General features: G+C 45.7%; 1 protein-coding gene across 1 annotated transcript in view; it reads left to right on the top strand.

The window, feature by feature from the left end:
- Positions 1 to 1930, top strand: part of LOC101596664 (deoxyribonuclease-2-alpha-like) — a 64196-nt gene extending 62266 nt beyond the window's left edge. Inside the window, 1 exon segment of the mRNA XM_045152273.1 lies at positions 487 to 1930. Coding sequence (XP_045008208.1) covers positions 487 to 1610 — 1124 coding nt within the window. The 3' untranslated portion in view covers positions 1611 to 1930.
- The last annotated feature ends 17955 nt before the right edge of the window (positions 1931 to 19885 follow it).

Genomic DNA, 19885 nt, shown 5'->3' with positions numbered 1-19885 from the left:
CAAGGGACGTCAGACCCGGGCTGTGAGAAGAACAGCAAAAGCAGTACAAATGTGTCACAGTGGGCCTCACAGCGCACTGGTCATGGTTTGAGCGCGTCCTCCGAAAGCTTGTGTGCTAGAAGCTTGGTCTCCATGTGATGATACTGAGGTGATGACCTTAACAGGTGAAGCACCACTTTGGGGAGGATTAATTCTGGTCCCAGAGTGAGTGTGCTCCTAGAGAAGCTTGGTATAAAGTGAGTTCACCCCACAGGCCTATTCTTGCATGCAGCCACCCCCCTTCCTGCTTCTCTGCCACCCTGTGCCATCACTGGGCTCTCGCCAGAGGCCAGGCAGACACAACAGCTGGATGTTGGGCTTGGAACTTCAAAATCCATGAGCTAAATAAGCTTCTTCAAAAAGTAGAAAGCCGAGTGGAGGTCCGCCCTGGGAGCACGAGGCTCGCCCAGTTCCCGCTCGGCTTCCCCGGGGTGTTAGGGTAGCCAGAGCCCCGGGAGCCCCGGATCCGCCCGCTGCATGGGCGCGCGGAGCCTGCTGCTGCCGCTGCTGCTGGCGCCGCGCCGTGGCCCCCCGCCGACGCCCTGGGCTGCCGCGGGGACGCGGGGCAGCCGGTGGACTGGTTCGTGGTGTACAAGCTGCCCGCCCACAGCGGGTCTGGGGGTGCGGACTGGAGGGGTCTGCGCTACAAGTACCTGGACGGCAACTCCGGGGGTTGGCAGGATGGCCTGGAGTCCATCAATAGCTCGGCGGGGGCCGTGGGCCGCAGCCTGCTGCCGCTGTACAGGAGCAACTCTAGCCAGCTCGCGTTCCTGCTCTACAATGATCAGCCGCCTAAATCCAGAGCAGTCACCAGCTCTTCCAGCCGCGGGCACACGAAAGATGTCCTGCTTTTTGATCAAGAAGGGGGCTTCTGGCTGGTCCACAGCGTGCCTCGCTTCCTGCCTCGCGTCTCCTCCGGCACATACAGCTGGCCTCCTAACGCCCACACCTACGGTTGGACCCTTCTCTGCGTGTCCTTCCCCCTCACCCAGTTCCTAAGGATCGGCTAGCAGCTGACGTACACCTACCCCCTGGTCTACGACCACAAACTAGAAGCCATCTTTGCTCAGAAATTCCCTGTCCTGGCGGAAGTGATCGAGGGTCACCATGTCCTCCACGAACCCTGGAACAACAGTGTCACGCTCACGTCACAAGCAGGGGCTACCTTCCAGAGCTTTGCCAAATCTGGAAAGTTCGGAGATGACCTGTACTCTGGCTGGCTGGCAGCAGCCCTTGGCAGGGACCTGCAGGTCCAGTTCTGGCCAAAGTCTCCAGGTGTCCTGCCGTCCAACTGCTCTGGGACCCAGCAAATTCTGGACGTGACACAGACAAGTTTCCCTGGACCAGCTGGTCCAGCTTTCAATGCCACTGAGGATCACTCCAAATGGTGCGTGGCCCCGGAAGGGCCCTGGGCCTGCGTGGGTGACATGAATCGGAACGCCGGAGAGGAACACCGGGGTGGAGGCACTCTGTGTGCCCAGCTGCCGGCCCTCTGCAAGGCCTTCCGGCCCCTGGTGAAGGCGTGGCAACCCTGCGGGGAGGAGGATGGAGCCCGGAAGCCCAGTGGCTGAGACTCAGGAACTCATTTGGACTTGAATTTGTTTTCTGTGGCCTCAATTCAGGGCCTCAAGTATGCCAGGCCATTACTCCGAGCTACACCTCCAGCCCTGGACTTAAGTGTGCGTGCATCTCAGCTCCTTTCTAGTCAGGTGACACTAATTAGGTACATTAACCTCTGAGTCTACCACTCCGCAAAAATGAGAATCCTGCTGGGTGTGGTGGCGCACGCCTTTAATCCCAGCTTTCTGGAGGCAGACGTAGGAGGATTGCTGAGAGTTTGAGGCCACCCTGAGATGACATAGTGAATTCCAGGTTGACCTGAGCCAGAGTGAGACTGTACCTTGAAAAAACAAACAAACAAACAAAAAATCACTGGGCTGGAGAGGTGGTTTAGTGGTTAAAGAGCTTGCCTGCAAAGCCAACGGACCCAGGTTCAATTTCCCAGTACTAATAATGTAATCCAGATGCACAAGGTGGCACATGCATCTGGAGTTCATTTGCAGTGGTTAGAGGCACTGGTGCACCCATTCTCTCTCTCTCTCCTTCTCAAATATTTTTAAAAAAGAAAGAAAAAAAAAGTAGAAAGCCTCAGGTGTTCTTGCTATAGCAGCAGCAGCACCAAACAGACACACAGGCTTCTCATAGGTAATACACTTCTCTTGGGTCCATTCTGAAGAATGGAATCACTGTGCTCCATACTAAAATCTTAACAAAACTGGCCAACTGCTTTCCAAAGTACCCATCGTACCCCAGCCCCCAGTGCACACCACACGTCCACAGCCACTCTTAGCACTGCTACACTGTGCCCTCTGGTGTTCCCTAGTTTTGGGTTTAATTTGCATTTCCCCAGTGACTAATGATGACCAGCATCTTTCTATGGGCTTTGGCTTGTGAATATCTTCCTTGGAGAAATGTCTATTCAAAGCTTTTGTCCTCTGTTTAATTGGACCATTAATCTTGTTATTACTGAGTTATTAGAGTTCTGGGTACAAATACTTCATCAAATTCTATGATTTGTAAACACTGTTTTCACCCCATGACTCCTATTTTTATCTTAGTGTTTTTATTCATTTATTTATTTATTTATTATTTACTTATTTTTAACATAGCAGGCAGTGTGTTAGCCCCATCATCTTAGAGATTTTACATGCAAAGTTTTCATTTTGATGATGCTCAGGTGACTATTATTTTTTCTGTGGTCATGCTTTATCTGATGGGTCTAAGAAACCCTTTTCCCAACCCAATTGTTGTAGGTATCTTTGTATTTTGGGGACAAAATACCCAACCAGAAGCAGCTAATGGAAGGAAAAGGCTTATTTTGACTTTTAGTTTCCAGGCAGAGTTTCATGATGGTGAGGAAAAACCTGGCATGAACAGAGGCTGGACATCCTCTGCACATTTGCTACAGCAGTTGGAAAACAGCAACAAGAGAGTGAGCTGAGCTCTGGCAAGGGAGTGCTGGCCTCACCACCCAAAGCCCACTCCCAAAAACATTACTCCTCCAGAAAGGCTGCATCTCCTAAATTGACACCATTTGGGGACCAAGCATTCAAAACACATGAGTTGATGGAGATTATCTGATTCAAACCACTACACTAAGAGTAAAAAGATTTTCACCAATGTTTTCATATAGAATACTTTTTGTTTTAGTTAAGATTATAATGAATTTTGAATTAAATTTTGTGTGTGACATGAAATCCAAGTTCACTTATTTTTTTGCATATAAGTATACCATTATCTAAACCCTGCTTTTTGGAAATTATTTTCTCCTATTGAATTATCTTCACACCATCATCATAAGTTATGATTGGGCTGAAATGGAGCTCAGTGGCAGAGTGTCTGCCTCACATAATATTTCTTCTCCAACATGATAAAAAAAATGCCTGCTGATCCTATCTACAAACTTGTGTTGCTTGACTCTAAAGTTTGCTCCTTTGCCTGCATTTCTGGACCCCAAGCTACTTTACCTTTAGTGCCTGACACTACCTACACAAGATCATCATAAGAGGAGGAAAAGATCATGACATCAAAATAAAAGAGAGATTGATTGAGAGAAGGAGGCGTATGATAGAGAGTGGAGTTTCAAAGGGGAAAGTTGGGGGAAGGAGGGAATTACCATGGGATATTTTTTATAATCATGGAAGTTGTTAATAAAAACTTGCAAAAAAATTATACTAATTTTTATTGGGAATTTTAATATATGAATATATCAAAAGTTGGTTATATTCCCATCAAGTTATCCTCTTGTATCCTCTCCTCCACTGACCCCCCCCCCGCACTGCACTGTGGTCCCTCCTTAGTGGGGGTGTCAGTAATCACTGTGGAGTCATGAATACACAGGTCAGTCACTGTGGGGAAGACTGTGTCTCAGAGCATAACTTCCAACCTTGTGGCCCCTTCATTCTTCTGTCCCTCTTCCACAATGTTTCGTGAGCCTTGGAGTGTGTGTTTGAAGTCAGGTTTAGTGTGAAGCTCTCAAAAGCCTCTTATTTTCTGTTTGGGAGAAGTTTGAGTCTCCTCAGCGTTTACCACCATGTCTCTAAAGAAGGTTCTCAGACTAGCTGTGAGATCAGCGCTCATGTTTAATCTGAAACTCCCTCTGCAATCTGTCTGGGCCTGGCAGATGTGATAGGCATGGCTTGTCCAGTTCTGGACACTCAGCTTCTCTTGTCATTCTGATTCATTGGAATTTGCTGCCATCTGTCAAATACAGGTTACCTAACCAAAAGTGAGATCAGCATTGATCAAAGGGGACATAAATCTACAATATGAGAGCTTTTGATGGGCATAACTTCTCCATTTAGACATAGTACTACGACAGGTTCCCTCTAGGGCCTATGACCTTTCAAGCTATAGGCTTCTGACTTGGTTCTCAGTATCAGGTATGAATTACATCCCACTGAGCAGGCCTCACATATAAGCAGAGAGTAGGTGCTTACATCCATAGCTTATCTGCCACTATTGCAACTGTGGGTATACCTTGCCTGGCCAGTTGATTTTGTAATTTTCAGGATCCTTTGCATTTATCTCACAACAGCTCACATATCACTTTGAAGCACTATGACAGCTATCCATCAGAGATCTGGCTTCCATCTCAATTCCAGCTTGATTTCTCAATGTCCTGAAACAACAGGTTTCAGCAAATGGGTTTTACCATCTAGTTCTGGTGGGGAAACAAGTGCTTTGGCAAGGGCCTACATTATTTTGGGTATGTCATTGTGACTCTATGACCAAGAGCTCACTGACTGTGGAAGGGGGGCAAAATTTTGGCAATGGAATTTGCCAGGAGCAGCCTATGGTTTTAGGGTTAAGTTATCTCCATCCCAGCAGGTCACTTCTGCCCAAACTTTTCCTCTCACCTTATTTGAAAATATTTATTTATTTATTTATTTATTTATTTTCCAGGAGAGAGGCAGGAAAGAGAGAGAAAGAGAGAAAGGGAGAGAGAGGGGGAGAATATGTGAATGAGAGAATGGTGCACCAGAATTTCTTGATACTGCAAACAAATTCTAGTACCACTTCATGCATCTGGCTTTATGTGCACACTCAGGCCATGAAGCTTTGCATGCAAGCACTTTAACCATTGAGCTATCTCACTACCTTTTAAGAGAGTTTTATCTTCTAACTAGTCAATGAAAAAAATAGCTTTCTAATTTGTGCTGCCTTGATGTTTGTGTACTCCCTCCCCTTTACCCTGCCCCTCAGAGCCTTCCACTGACTTTTAAGATAGCAGCTCATACCCCACCCAACTTCATTCTTGTCAGCTTACAGCATACTCTTCTCATTTGTATCTGAAGTTCTGCTTGTTCATTTGTTCCTCAAATTCTATTGGGATTTGAGAAGGATGATGTTAGTTAATGGATACACTTCAGACAGGTTCTCATCTTCCCCACACTGAATCATCATATTAATGAATATGGACTATCTCTAACATTTTAGTTCTCATTTTTCTTAGAAATGTCTCACAAACTTCATTATAAATGTTATATACCTCTTTTGTTACATTTATATTGATGTGTTGTTATTTAGGGGTGATTGTAAGTGAATTGTTTAGTCAATTTCATTTTGGGCTTCTCACTACTATTCCTATGTCTATTTGGGATCCTCTGAACTCTTGAATAAAACATGAGCACAAAAGAAATTACAGAGAAATTAAAACGTATTTTTCAAACTGTCATAATAAAATGCAACAAATTAAATGTCTGTGAAGCAGTAGTAAAAATAGCACTTTTGGAAAATTTATGGTTTTAAATACTAATATTAAAAGCAAGGAAAATTTAAAGATTAAGTATCCAAATGTAATCTTAAGAAACTAAAAAATAGAGAGAAAATTGAACCTAAATTAAGCAGAAGGAGGCAAATAATAAATCAGAAACATATATAGCTAACTAGAAAACAAATCATAGACAAAATTAAAAGTCAAATTTCTCTTTTAAAGATGAATAAAAATTTTTAAATGCCTTCTAGGACTGATCAAGAAATAATTAAAACACAAATTATATTAATGTGAATATTAGATTTTACCTACATATATATTGGAAAGTTATGAGCAATTTTTGATCAAAATTTTATATCAATGACTTTAGTCACACATTTAAAGACAATTTAAGAAAAACTGTCCAAATTAAAGGATAGAGAAAAAATGGGAGAAGAAAATGGGAGGATTTATTATCAAACAAATAAAACTATAATTATTATCTATCAGTTAGTAAGGTGAACCTAGCTATACCTAAAAATGAAATCCACTACAAGAATTACAAGAATGCAAGGTTGGTTTAACACTCAGGTATCAGAAAATTAACATTAACACAATGGAGGTGCTAATTGTAAACAATTCAGAAAAAAAATATGTGCCAAACTCAATAATTCAGTATTTGTTCACAATGAAAACCCCAGTGTACAGAACACTCAGATTTAGAAGGATCTGTCTCTCTACATCACGCACACACGCACACACACACTCCTATGCATGTATGTACATGTATATATATGTATATAGGTTTGCTATTTCATATCTGTAAGAACTTCTAAAATTAAAAATACACATAGAACCAAGCATCTGCAAGATTTGAAACAATAGTTTCTTACAACCATTTGAAGTGAGAATGTTCAATATCACTGCCCTTTGTAGAAAAGTTTGCTAATTTTTAAAATAGTCAATGTTCCCTGAGTCTTGAAAGGAGTGATGGGGGAAAATCAGGTAAGAACCACAGGGTAAGAAGGAGTACTTTGGGTCACTTTTCTTCCAACATGAACCAAGTAGTGAATCCAGGACCTCACAGTAGTTGTCATTTCATTACCTCCACAAATCGTACAAGGTTCTGAGCCCATCAACATTTTGACATGGAGGAGGACAAAAGAAGTGAGACAACAAACGGAGGAAGGACTACCTAGAAAGAGGAAAGTCTTCAGTGGAATGGGGCAAGATAGAGGGGGGAAAAGAGGATAATGTGACATGAATATGATCAAATTACAGTATGTCCATTTTCAAAAGTTTCAGCCCATGCTGAAAGTATAGCATGACAGCTCCTGTGGGATCATCAGTATGGAGGTGGTAGGAGGCTCCCCAGGTGACAGATATTGTATATCTTGATCTGGACTAAGTCTATGTATTTACTTATTATTTATTTCTTATTCTTAAGACTTTAAAGTTTGCCTTTGTGCAATTCACTAAATTCATGTTGACTAAAAAAAAAAATGATTAAAGCATTTTCTACAAAGAATCCTTGTAAATAAACAAGATATGTTTCAAGTAGAAATGCTAATGTGTATACTTGAAAGCAAATTAGAAATAGCTAAACAACAAAGAGATATGAACCTTAAAGATGTAGAAGGACATGGAAGAAATAACCCAAATGAAGCCTCCAGAGGTAAGGTGGGAGTTTATCAGAAGAGCTAAGAGACAATAGTAACAATAGAGTGGTGATTCAGCTTTAGGGAAGAAATGAATCCGATCACCCATGATTATACCATGAGCCCAGAGGGTGTGACACTGTGTGGTTTAAGTCACTTACAGGATAAGTGTAGCAAGGGCCTGAGTGAGGCAAATTCACAAAAACAGATACAAGTGCGGTGGGTAGGGCTGGAGGAGGCAGCAAAGGCAGTTGCTGTCCTATAAGCATAAGTTTTGTTATACAGGATGAATCCTTTATAAAGGCCCTCCATACAAGAGGGTGTCTATAGATAACCACAGTGTATGTGCTGTTGAAAATGTGTTAAGGGACTGAAGGCATGCTCAGTTGGTAAAACACTTGCCACACAACTGTGAGGACCTGGGTTTGGGTCTCCAGCACCCATGCATATGACCTGGTGCATCCCAGTGCGGTGGAAATAGAATTCACTGGTTATCCGGGCTCACTGAACTGATTAGTCTTGGTTTCACCTGAGAGTCTCAGTCTCAACAAATACAGCTGAGAGTAACAAGTAAGGCAGTCAATGTCAACCTGTTCTCCACATGCACATGCACACACACACATGCATGCACACATTACTGTACACAACATGGACACACCATAAATTTATTATCAAGCACATTCCTGTTCTTTTTTTAAGGCAAGACATGCTTTATTTTTATTTATTTATTTATGAGATAGAGAAAGAGAGAGAATGGGCACGCCAGGGCTTCTAACCACTGCAAATGAACTTGACATGCATGTGCCAACATGTGCCTCTGGCATACATGGGTACTGGGGGATCAAATCTGTGACCTTAGGCTTACAGGCAAGTACCTTAATCATTAAGCTATTTCTCCAGGCTGTATTCTTATTTTTACAATAATAAAACAATCTAATGCTGGAGGTAAGCATTAACAATGAGAAGACTTAACATTCCTACATTATGTTCTGGAACTCTCCTTGCATTCATTCCTGGAATTCTCATATAAAACACATGATGGTTGGGCATGGTGGCGCACACCTTTAGTCCCAGCACTCAGGAGGCAGAGGTCAGAGGATCGTCATGAATTCAAGGCCACCCTGAGTCTACATCATGAATTCCAGATCAGCCTGGACTAAAGCAAGGCCCTACCTCAACCAACCAAAAACGCATGATGTCAGACACATTCTCACTTTAAGGTCAGATTAAAGAGGACAGTGACTGCACATAACTGGTCCAAAGTTACACAGCAGGAAACCTCGGGAACAGGATTCAAACCCGGGCAATCCTTTACTGACCCCATGGTTTGTTTTTTCCTGTTGGTAATGAGGATCCCACGCATGCTGGCAGACACTCTACTGCTGAGCTCACCTGCATCCCCATTTTCTGGCCTGGCTGTGGACACCTGATTGTCAGTGAGGCTGACACAGAGCCCTTGCTGGTGTCCTTTAGAGTTGGGATTCTGAAGGGAAGTGGCCACCGTGGGTCAGTGTTCCCACCTGTAACATCCTCTGTCCTGCATTCTGGAGACTGCTCAGTGCCAGGTCAATTGGGACATGGTGTGAAAGTTCAGGAAGATGGTAACTGGGAAAAGTTTCTCAGACATGACTGTGTAGCATCCCTGAGCTGTACCACAGGGGAACATCTTTGAAATGAACCCCCAAAGACACCTTGGCCACCCTCTGGTAGCTGGAAATGGGGATGGAAGATTGCCCTTGGGCACCGCGTGGTTAACAATGATTCAGGGTAATGGAGATTGCTCTGTGGGTAAAGCACTCACTGTGCAAACATGAAGACTTGAGTTCAGATCCTGACACCATATAAATGCTGTGTGGGCGTGGTAGCCCACAAGTACTCCCAAGCACTTGAGAGGTAGACAGGAGGCTCCCCAGTGTAAGCTGGCTAGCTACACTAACTGAATCAGCAAGCTCTGGCTTCAAGCAAGAGACTGTGCTTCAATAAAGAAGGTGACTCGTAGGGCTAGGCATCAGTGAGCTGCACCCTGGGTCCAGTTGGCCAGTGGGGGCAGGTCATGTTCGTTGGGCCATTTTCTGAATGTGGAGTCAAACTGAAGTTCGTTATAAGTAGCACCACCACACACTGTTCCATGGATATATGAGGTGATATTCCCATCGCTGGACAGACCCAGAATAAATCCCACCTGCTTCTCCACAAGAGCAATGGTAGAGCGGAGTGCTGCCACCTGCCTGGAATGGCCACTGAACTGCTGAGACAGGATACATAGTGCGACATCTCTTCTGACTGGTTCACCCCCTTTTCTATTTGGCTGGAAGCCAGAAGCACATGTAAGGACTGAGAATTATTTGAAACCCAAACATGGGCTCTTGCTGTTCTAGAAGCAATGACACAACTGAACAAATCAGCAGAGACTCTCTGCTTGATGCTGTGCTGAACCTGGGGAAAATATTTTGCCCTTGATTTCCATGAAGACTGACAGATAAAGCACATTTGATGTATTACCATAGGTCCTTTTGGCAAGACAAGGGAAAGCAAAAATCCAGAGTAGCATGAGAGCTCAGGGTGTTCAAAAATAAAAAAAGTTCAGTGTTCAGAATTAGCATGTGTCGCAGGGTGGCCTTAGATCGCATGCACAACATGAAAACCACCCAGGTGCTGGGGAGATGGTTCATTCAGTAAAGCACTTATTACACAACCATGACAATCAGAGTTGAGGTCCCCAGTACCCACATAAATTCTGGTTGAATGCAGAGGTCAGTCTGTAATCCCAGCACTCAGGAGGAGGAGATGGCATCATCAGGGCCAGCTGACTCACTAGACTAGCTCAGTTTTCTCTAGCTCACTAGATAAGCGCTGGTTCAAGTGAGAGACCCTGCCTCAGAGTAATCAAGGAAGACGCCTGACGTCAACCTGTGGGACCCAACGCGCACACACATGCATATATATGTATCTGCACACGCATGCAAGCATGCAAACACACACATGCAAAAACCCATGACTGCAGGTTTCCTCAGAGAACCTGAAGAGGCACAGGCTTGGAGCAGAGGGCCAAGGTATGTGTCCCCAGGTTATGTCCCCTGAGCCCCGCAGTTCATTCCCTGTTGGAGTGCAGGCCTTCTCTTACAGGCAGGCTGTCCTGGGTTTCTTGGTGCTAATGAGTTGGAATGCAGCAAAATGGACAGGATGTCACTTCTGAGGTCACACCTGTCCTTACCCCAGCTCATTCTCTCAGTGCTCAGTCTAACTCAAGCCAGGTGCCTCTTACAGACTGTTCTATAGAGATCGAAGTTCAGGAAAGAAGGGGAGACTGGTCATGCACCTGCAGGATGGAGTTCTGCTGACATGCCTCAGAGTAAGCTGGAAGCAAGACCTTGCTCAGGGAAGCCTCAGCTGGGCTCTCCGCAGAGCCAATGCGCTGCCTGCAGCCTAGCAAGGCTCCCTGAGTGCCAGTGATGCTCAACTGCTCCACACCTGGTCCCCAACCCAAAGAAGCTGGGAGACCACAAATGCTCATGGCTCCAAAGCCCCAGACTTTTGGAATATTTGTTATGCAGCCATGGATAACACACATGGGAAAACAAACCCAGATGTATGAGCCAAAAGGAAAGACAATGGTGCAAATAAATGCAAAAGTCTGCATTGAGTCAAAAATTACTAGAAATAAAAGCATATGCAAAAAATAAAAGATTTAACTTATAAAAATGATAAAACATTTCTAAATCCATAGAACTTAGTACTCAGTAAACATACCTAAAATACACAACTGAAGAAACCAAAACTATGGAAAGAAATCTATGGATGCAAAATAATGGGCTGAGTTTTAACATTGATCTTTTAATGACCAACAGATCATAGAAGTAGGTTATCAAACATGGATGTTGTGGGAATAGCCCAGCCTGGGTCATTTGGAAAAGCTGACAACTTTTCCCTTGCAGCTCAAGAGTCTGGGAAGTTAAAGATCAATAGGCTTAAGGCTTAGTGTCTGGAGAGAGCTATTAGCTTCCCAGAAGGTGCCTGGATGTTGTGTTCTCAAGAGATGATGGAAAATGCCACAGGAAGACAGAAAAGGTCAAAGTCCCTTCATGAAACCTTCTTATGACACCATTAATTAAACCTTATGACTTAAACATGTCCCAGAAGTCAGCATCTCAAACCCCATTGCATTTAGGATCATATTTCTGACACATGAGTTTGGGGCAAAACATATTCACCATAGGACTTGGGGTCAGGGTGGAATCTAGAACTTCAAATTGTCTTTGAAGAATTCAGCAAGAGTTAGGTGCCATAGGTAGCCATATCAGTGGCTACAAAAACGGCAAGACCAAAGGATATATGGAGTGAAAACAATGCCAGTAAGGACAAGGAAGAGCGATAACTGGTATAGCAGTTTGAATGTGATGCATTGCCCCACAGGCCCAGACAATTGTTTGAGCTCTTCTCTGTGGCACCCGGTGGTGTTTGAGAAGGTTGTAAACCTCTAGGAGGTGAAGCCTTGCTAAAGGAAGTGAGTCCACTTTTGGGGGGGGCGGGGATGTGAAGTTTTATAGTCTAGTGCCACTCCTTGTTTGCCCTCTGCTTTTGGACTGTTGATATAATGTGACCAACTGACCTCCTCCTCCTGCCTCCGCGCCTTCCCTGCCATGATGGGATGTCTTCCTGGAGCTGTAAACCCAGACCCGTCCTTCCTTCCTTATGCTTCTGGTCAGGGCTTTGGTCACAGAAAGGAATGGAGGAATTGACACACTGTCTATGGGGGATCAGAACAGATACAAAGGGAGTCCAAATTCAGAGTCTTTAGAGGCGGGGTGTTCAATTTACTGGAGTGTACTGGCTTATCATTGTAGGCCCTGGATCTTATGTCCAGCACCAATTAATTAATTAATTATTGTCAACATTTAAAGAAAGCACATGTGAAATTGAGTGGATATAGAGTAACAAAAACAACCCCAGGTTTTTCTGCTTCAGTCTACCTGTAGGATGGTGGTGCTGTTGAAGAAAGAAGTGACTCAGTGTGCAGATCATTCGTCTCCCACCAGATTGCAGATCCCTGGAGAAGTCAACTGTACCAAAAAATAATGTTTCATTTTATCTAAGAATTCTCTCTCTCTCTCTCTCTTTCTCTCCCTTCCTTCCTCTGTCTTCCCCCACCTATCCCTCCTCCTAACATAGTTATATCTTATTTGGTGGCAGACTAGTATTTCATATTTACATCATCATAAATATGGAAATAGCAATCATGCCCTGAATATGTAACACCCCATGATCACTTTGCCTTTGATGAACTCGTGATTGTTTTCCTCAGGGTTAACTGTGGTCTAATTTAAACCTGTCTTTTTTAGTTTTTATTATGCCTATGACTAGAAGATTCCAAAATCCACCCCCACAGCCATGGAGAAACATAATTGTGTGAACAAAGATGGAGGTGGCCATTTAAATTTACATTTGGGTTTGCTGCTCTCAAATCCTGGTCTTTAAGCTCAGTCAGGGCAGTTTTTCTCTGGCCTCCACATGCTTTCATCACAGTCACCCCACCTATTTCCATCTGCTTCCTTCCGGAGGAAGTCACTGCTTCTTAGAGAAATTTGTTCTAGAAATATGCTTTACTGGTCACATGTTACAGGATCTTCCTCCAATGAAGGTGGACAGGATTCACCTCAAATCTGCATGCCTGAAAATGTCTGCTTTCCCCCTTCACACACAACTGAAAGTTGAGTTGGGTATAAAACACTAAGCTTATCTTCTGCTGTCAGCTTTCCTGTTAAAACGTTGTGTAGCTCACAGATCTCCTGACCTTCTTTGTGGACCTGACTTTTCCTTATGAACAATAACCTTCTAATTCCTTCTCTAGAGCTGAGTGAGGGCATGACAGTCTTAGGTCTTCGCAATCAGTTATAACCGATAGTGTGAAGATCTCCACAATTTATTCAACACAAGTTTATCTACCATCCTGTACCAAGCCCTTTCTGTTTTTTGCCCTTTTCTTGCTCGTGTGTGTATGGCATATGCACATGTGTGTGTCCATGTTGCCCCCCATGCATGTACTCTACAGCAGAGGACACTTGTCTGTGAGGGCCAGGGAGTGGTATGTTCCCCTCCGTTGCTGTTTCATCCATCCTTATTTAAGCTGGAGAGTCATCCTGATCCTAGAGTCATATTTTTCCTGAGGCTCTGGCAATTTGTAAGCCTCTGCCCTCCTATGGAACTGATGTGGTGGAGAAGGAGGGTAAGTTCTCTGACCTGACAAGGGCCTGGATCCCACCATGAGATTCCATCCTGACAAACTCCTCCCAGCCCAATTTTAAACCTCAGCTCCTGACATATCACAGGGGAGGCTGGGGTTTCCACAGATGGACTGTGTCGCGAGCACTCTCAAAGGTGATTGGTTGAGAGGATTCCGCCCATGAAGGTCAATAATACTCAGACGCTGGTGTACTCGCAAAGGAGTTTACTGGGATGAAAGTCACACACAAGCAAGTCCAAACTATCACAACTAATATTATAGCTAATATAATATATATCCAAATTATATTCATCACTACTAACACAATATTTCTAGTGAGTCTAAAATGTATACAACCTGATATCGCGAGACTTGGGAGTATCGCGAAACTCGGTCTCAACGCGAGACTCGGTCTGTGAGATTTCTGACGTCACAACCTGGCGACGCGGGGTCCGTGCTCCGACTTTCTCTCGGTTCGCAGTTTTCAAGGCGAGTCTCAGTCGTCTCGGTCGTTCGGACAGCGTGTCGGGCAGATGAATTCGGATCAGTGATGCGTCTCGCGGAGGTCTCAGTCCGGACCGCTGAGCAGCCGTTCAGTCAGTCATAGTGTCGGGAGGACTGGGACAACGGCTGCTAAGCAGCTGGGTTTTTTGTATTTTCCACTACTTATCTAGGGTTGCACACACCTTCTGGTAATCTCTTACTATGTCATTGTACTCAGTTTTTTTCTTAGATTTTTGCTTACAAAGGTTGACTTTGCAATTTTACTCTCACACACAAAGAAAAACAAACTTATTTATCTAAACTGTCCCTGGACCATATGCTGGTCCTTACATGCTCATAACAGACTGGAGGCACTTTGGCTATGAAATCTAGTGGGGTCTAGGCAGGAGGATGGTGAGAGCAAGGGAGAGAGGTGAGAGCTGCTTCAGAGGTTCCCAGGACCCTTGGAGACTTCTCTCAGGGCAGAGGGACTTTGGATCTGATTGAGTTAAAGAGGGATCAGTCAAGAGTTCAGCAGAACAGGAGCAATAAATGGACCAGTCACCCATGCTCAGCCATTTCTTCCCTTCATTTTAATATTTTATTTATTTATTAATGAAAGAGAGAGGGAGACAGAGAATGGGCATGCCAGGGCCTCTTGCTCCTGCAACTGAACTCCAGACACATATACCACTTTATGCATCTGGCTTTACATGAGTACTGGGGAACCAAACACAGCTGCCAGCTTTGTGAGTAAGCATTTTAAGTCACTTAGCCATCTCTCCAGCCCATAGCCTTTCCTTTTCTTTATCCTTCCAGAGTCCTATCGGCCTCTCTGTTCTTTGTTGCTGCAAATCTCTTTATTGTCACTTTAATAGACCATGAGCAGGGATGGAGCTGAATGAGCAGGGTGAATTTGCCTTATTTAACTGGAAATCATGTTCTAATCATTGGTTTCTGCTGCCTGGGCAGCCCCCTGACTGTCTACAAAGCCAGAACAAGAATGCATGACCGAGTGGGTGAAAACTCAGAAACCCCTTCCAGGGGAAGCTTACAATCTCAGCACGTCATCTGGGTTCTTCAGTGTATACTAGAACTGGAGAGCTCGTCTCCAGGCTGACGGACAGTTAGCTGTCCCCGGATGTGATAGTATGTATTTCATCTTTGAAGTAAGCTTCAGCATGGAGGGGTGCATGCCTGTGGCTGCCCCAGCCCTGAGCCCGTCCTATCACCCCTGGACCGTGAAGCCATCTGCATTAGCACTACATGCAACATTGCCACCAGCAAGGTCACTTGGAGACACTTGAATTCCTTCATCACCAGTGCAACGTGGATAATGAAGAGACTCTCCCCAATTCTGGTTCTGGGGAGACCCTGGCTCCTGGTGTCACAAGACTGGCCATGTTCATTAACCTGCAGCTCATCACTACAGATGAGGAAGGAGGTCTGCAGAGGGGAGGGCAGACCTCCACCTTGTTCCCTGGAATTACAGAAAATGAACACGCTCCGCCTTTGCTTCCCAAGGTGATCACACTCTCTACAGAGGGACAGAGAGCATGGGAGTGCAGAGGCGGAGGAGGGAGTAAGGCATATGTCTGATGTTGCTGTCAGCAACAACAACCAGAATACCCATTCATTAAAAGCAGAGAGGAAGAGATATTTATATACGAAACGAGTGTTTTTGATTTGATCCCTGGAGTGAGGTGTCATAAATAGCTGTTAATTTGGGTCTGTTTACTAAAATTGTGATGCCTGCAAAAGCCTATTTGAATCATCACGAATGTAATATCGTCCGCCAGGAAGAACACAGGGATGATAGTGGCAATTTGGGTGAAGGGTGAGCTCCGTGGAGCTGGCGTCTGCTCAGGCTGAGCCTCTTCACGCCTGTGAGCTGCCCAGCCCTAGGGTCGCAGCCCAGCAGAGTGTCAATTAGAGGTCCCACCAATCCTTGCGTCTGAATGTAGTGATGGGAATCATTTTTATCACATTCTAAATATTGTGGCTGTTAATATGTGGCCTTTAAATGCATGTTCTCAGCTCCCTTGATGAAAGGGGTTAATTATCATGAAGGTTATTTTATCATATGGTTTTGTAGCTCTGTGCTTGGCAAAACAAAGGCTGTTTCCTGGGATGAGGGGGAGAATATCCAACAAAGTTGTTATGTGTAAACAGCACAGGTCTCAAGCTGACAAATGACTGCGACCCTGGTAATGACGTCCCTGGAGAACGACATTGTGGGTAGAGCAGGGACCTTTGACCCCAGAGCCTTAGCTGAGGAGAGAGGTATAGGTTCATGTTTGCCAAACCGCTCGAAGCAAGCCCCCTTCCTCTCTGCCCTCCTCCTGCTCTACCATTGCTCTTCTTCTCTCCTCATTTCTCCGGGATTCCAGGTGCTATGACATCAGGGTCAAAAGAGCAGAAAGCGCCTGTTATTGTGTACTCCTAACAGCCGCCATGTCCCGTGACAGTTTCAGTGGTTGTGGGAGCTCTCTGCATTAGCGCCTGAGGTTGGCACAGCATCTTCCGGCTTCCCAGGAAGATGTGAACATGCAAAAACTGTAACCCAGAATTGGTGGAGGTGGTCAGCCAGGCCCTGATTTCTGGACTTGGTTCTTTCAAGTGTACCTCTGCTGACTCCGCTCACTGAGGCAGAGACGAGACCGAGATGCTTCCCAAGCCATGGGTTGGCAGGGCGCTTCACTGGTCAGGAAGCTGTAGCTTCGGTCCCAGGGTTTCTCTCAGGCTGAGGGCCAGAGGCCTGGGGAGGAAGCCCATCCCGCACTCACACTCAGCACTGCCCACTCTGTGGGGGCTTACCAGTGCCCAGGACTTGCTATCTCTTGTATCTGTAGGCAGGTCTGTGCTGTGGCCAGGGCAGCTGGCTGGCTCTATCTGCTCTCTTAGGCTCTAGCCAACCCTTCTCCTGAAACTGCCCAGCAGAGTTAGCCCCACTCTACTCCCTGAGATTGAAATATGTAAAAAAAAAAAAAAAAATTTGTCCATTTTTGTTTTTCTTCTATTCTAGAAAAGGAACTTCCTATACCTGCCTGGACCCTCCTCTGAGGCCTGAGGTTTACCCTGTTTTCTTACTTTCTCTTCAGAATGGCCCTTTGAGGACCAGGCTACACCTGCCCCCTGCCCAGCTGTAGGCTCAGAAGAGCTAGAGCAGCCGGATGCAGTAGCATGTAGCTATAATCCAAGCATGCCCATGATGACATGAGAGCCAGAGACAGGGAATTCCTGGAAGCTTGCAGTCCACCTAGCCTGGATTCTAGAGTGAAAAACAAGAAACTCTGCCTCAAACAAGGTGGAAGGCAAGGACTAATACCTGAGGCTGCCCTCTGACTTCTATGTGTGCCTGCACACACGCAATTCACATAGATCACACACACACACACACACACACACACACACACACACACACACACACACACATCCCTCTACCTCTAAGGAGTAAGCAGAGGTTGCAACAAACCCAAGACATCTCATCTGAGCCAAAAGCCCTCCAGGCACAATTGAACTTTGCGACAGGATTACACACAAAGAAAACCCAAGATAATTTATGGTGGAGTGGCCCAGTGAGTCCGGAGCTCATTACTTGTCACCATGTCCCCAAACCCCCATTTCAGGGACCCTAAATGTATCATGTTCATGGGGGGCAAGCTCTAGGGAGAAAAGTCATCGACAGGACAGTCAATGTCAGAAAGCCAGGCTCTACTCTCTACAGCGCCTGGCAAGCAACAAGTACCCAGAAGCCCACAAGGACAGATGAACGGGCCAGTAAAAGAGGCAGCAGCATCTCTTCCTCCTGGACCCTTGTGGTCCTGACCACTCTGTGGCCTACAGTGGTGCTGGTGGCATTGCCTTGACCCTGCTTGGACAAGCACTTCAAGCTGTGTAAGTATAGAAGTTATCATCAGCAGAACCTTCCACCCTCACACAACACTTCTGTCATGTGGGTCAGACTCTCGAGCTGTTTTCCTAGGCTGGAAATAAGTAACTATCCGTACTTGTCTCCTGAAGCTGTCTTTAGTTTGGCACTGGCATCTCGCTGGCCCTGAAATGGCTGTCACTTCAGAGATGAGCCTCTCCTTTGACAAAAATGCATACATGACTAAAGAAGATGAGAGGAATGAGATAAGAAGCCAGAGATCACTCCTGATAGTCATCGAACCCGGGGCGAGAAGCAAAGCATGTGCCTGCCCAGCTAGCACTAGGGTCCGGAGATGCTGTGCTGGCCACTCGGGATTGACCACCGTGGGACACCAGTTCAGCGTTGGGCAGGACTGCAGATGTAGAGGCCGACAGTGTGGAGAGTTGGTGTGAGTGTGGCATGGGGCCACCCAGTCTCCTGTCTGCTCCTCAGCTCGATCTGCAGCTTGTGTAGACATTTCCCAGCACTCCTGGCCCAGGTAGACACGCTGCTGCTCCTGTGGTGGGTGTTCCCGATCAGTCACCCGGGTATAGAATGAAGGCTGGGGTGGTAATTCTGAGCACAGCCACATTCCCCTTCTGGATTGGTGTCCCGGGTTCCGCCCACATCCTGGTGTCATTAGTGACTCCCATCCGTAATGCAAGGGTAATGAGGGAGCAAACATGGCCTCCACCCTCTGTGATGATCATCTCTCTAAGCCGCGGTCTCAGCGGAAAGCATTGCATTTATGGTGACAAAGCCAGTCTGCTATTTGAGGAAGAGGGACATGGCCCAGGGACCCACTGCCTGGGGCTTCAGCTCCTCACTCCATTCATTTCACCATCAGTAACAATGAGAACGTCACAAGAGCCCAGGGAGGGAATGGCTCGGGGCAGAGCTTGTTGAGCTATATGGTACTGTACAGGTTGTTGTGACCAAGAAAGGGATCTTTTCAACTTAAAGTTCCAAGTTACCATTGATCATTGATCATGGTGGAGCAGGGATGGCGCCAGAAGCGGGAGGAGTATCACAGACAGGAAGCAGGGAGCCAGTCAGAGAAGAGATGTCGATGTAGAAAACCTCAAGGCCCACTCCTAGTGACTCACTCTGTCTATTCAAGCTCCGTCACAATGCCACCAGCTAGAGATAAAATGTTCTCTCAAGTCTGTAGGGATTATTTTACACTCAAACCACCACATATGCTAAGCAGACAACCCCTGAACCCAAGTTGGGAGATAGAAGTTTCATCCACTGAGTTCCCGGCAGGAGGCAGGTGGATTCCTGGGATGCGTGGGGGATGATACTCAGGCTTGGGGTCGTGTCAGTGATGTCTCCATACACTAAGCATGATGAATGGCTACACAGGTCAATAGGGACCTCTTCAGGCCTTCCTGCAAGGCTCGGCAGGAGGGAGGGCCTCCCCGAGCCTCTGGGCTCCATCACTGTAGCACACTGATCCTCTGGTGTGGCAATATCTGCTCACAGGCTCATCTGTTCCACCTCCGACAGAGAGTTTGTCACACAAAGTGGCGCTGGAGCTGCTGACCAAGTGGTGATGGCTGAAGGAAGGACACTAAAAGAGCTGCGTTGTGCCACGAAGAAGATGAGGTGGATTGGGAAGGTATGGGACACGCTGCTGCCCTGGCCCGGGCTGGGTTCATGGAGGCTGTGAGAGCAGAGAAAAGAGAACAGTGCTCCAAGAATAATATATTATATTATGTGTGTGTGTGTGTGTGTGTGTGTGTATAAAATTCTCTTTTCTCTGCCATATATATATGTATATAATTCTCTTTTCTCTGCCATATATATATATATAT

This window comes from Jaculus jaculus, chromosome 6, assembly GCF_020740685.1.
Source record: "Jaculus jaculus isolate mJacJac1 chromosome 6, mJacJac1.mat.Y.cur, whole genome shotgun sequence".
Classification (NCBI taxonomy): domain Eukaryota; kingdom Metazoa; phylum Chordata; class Mammalia; order Rodentia; family Dipodidae; genus Jaculus; species Jaculus jaculus.
This window is presented reverse-complemented; position numbering and strand designations above follow the sequence as displayed.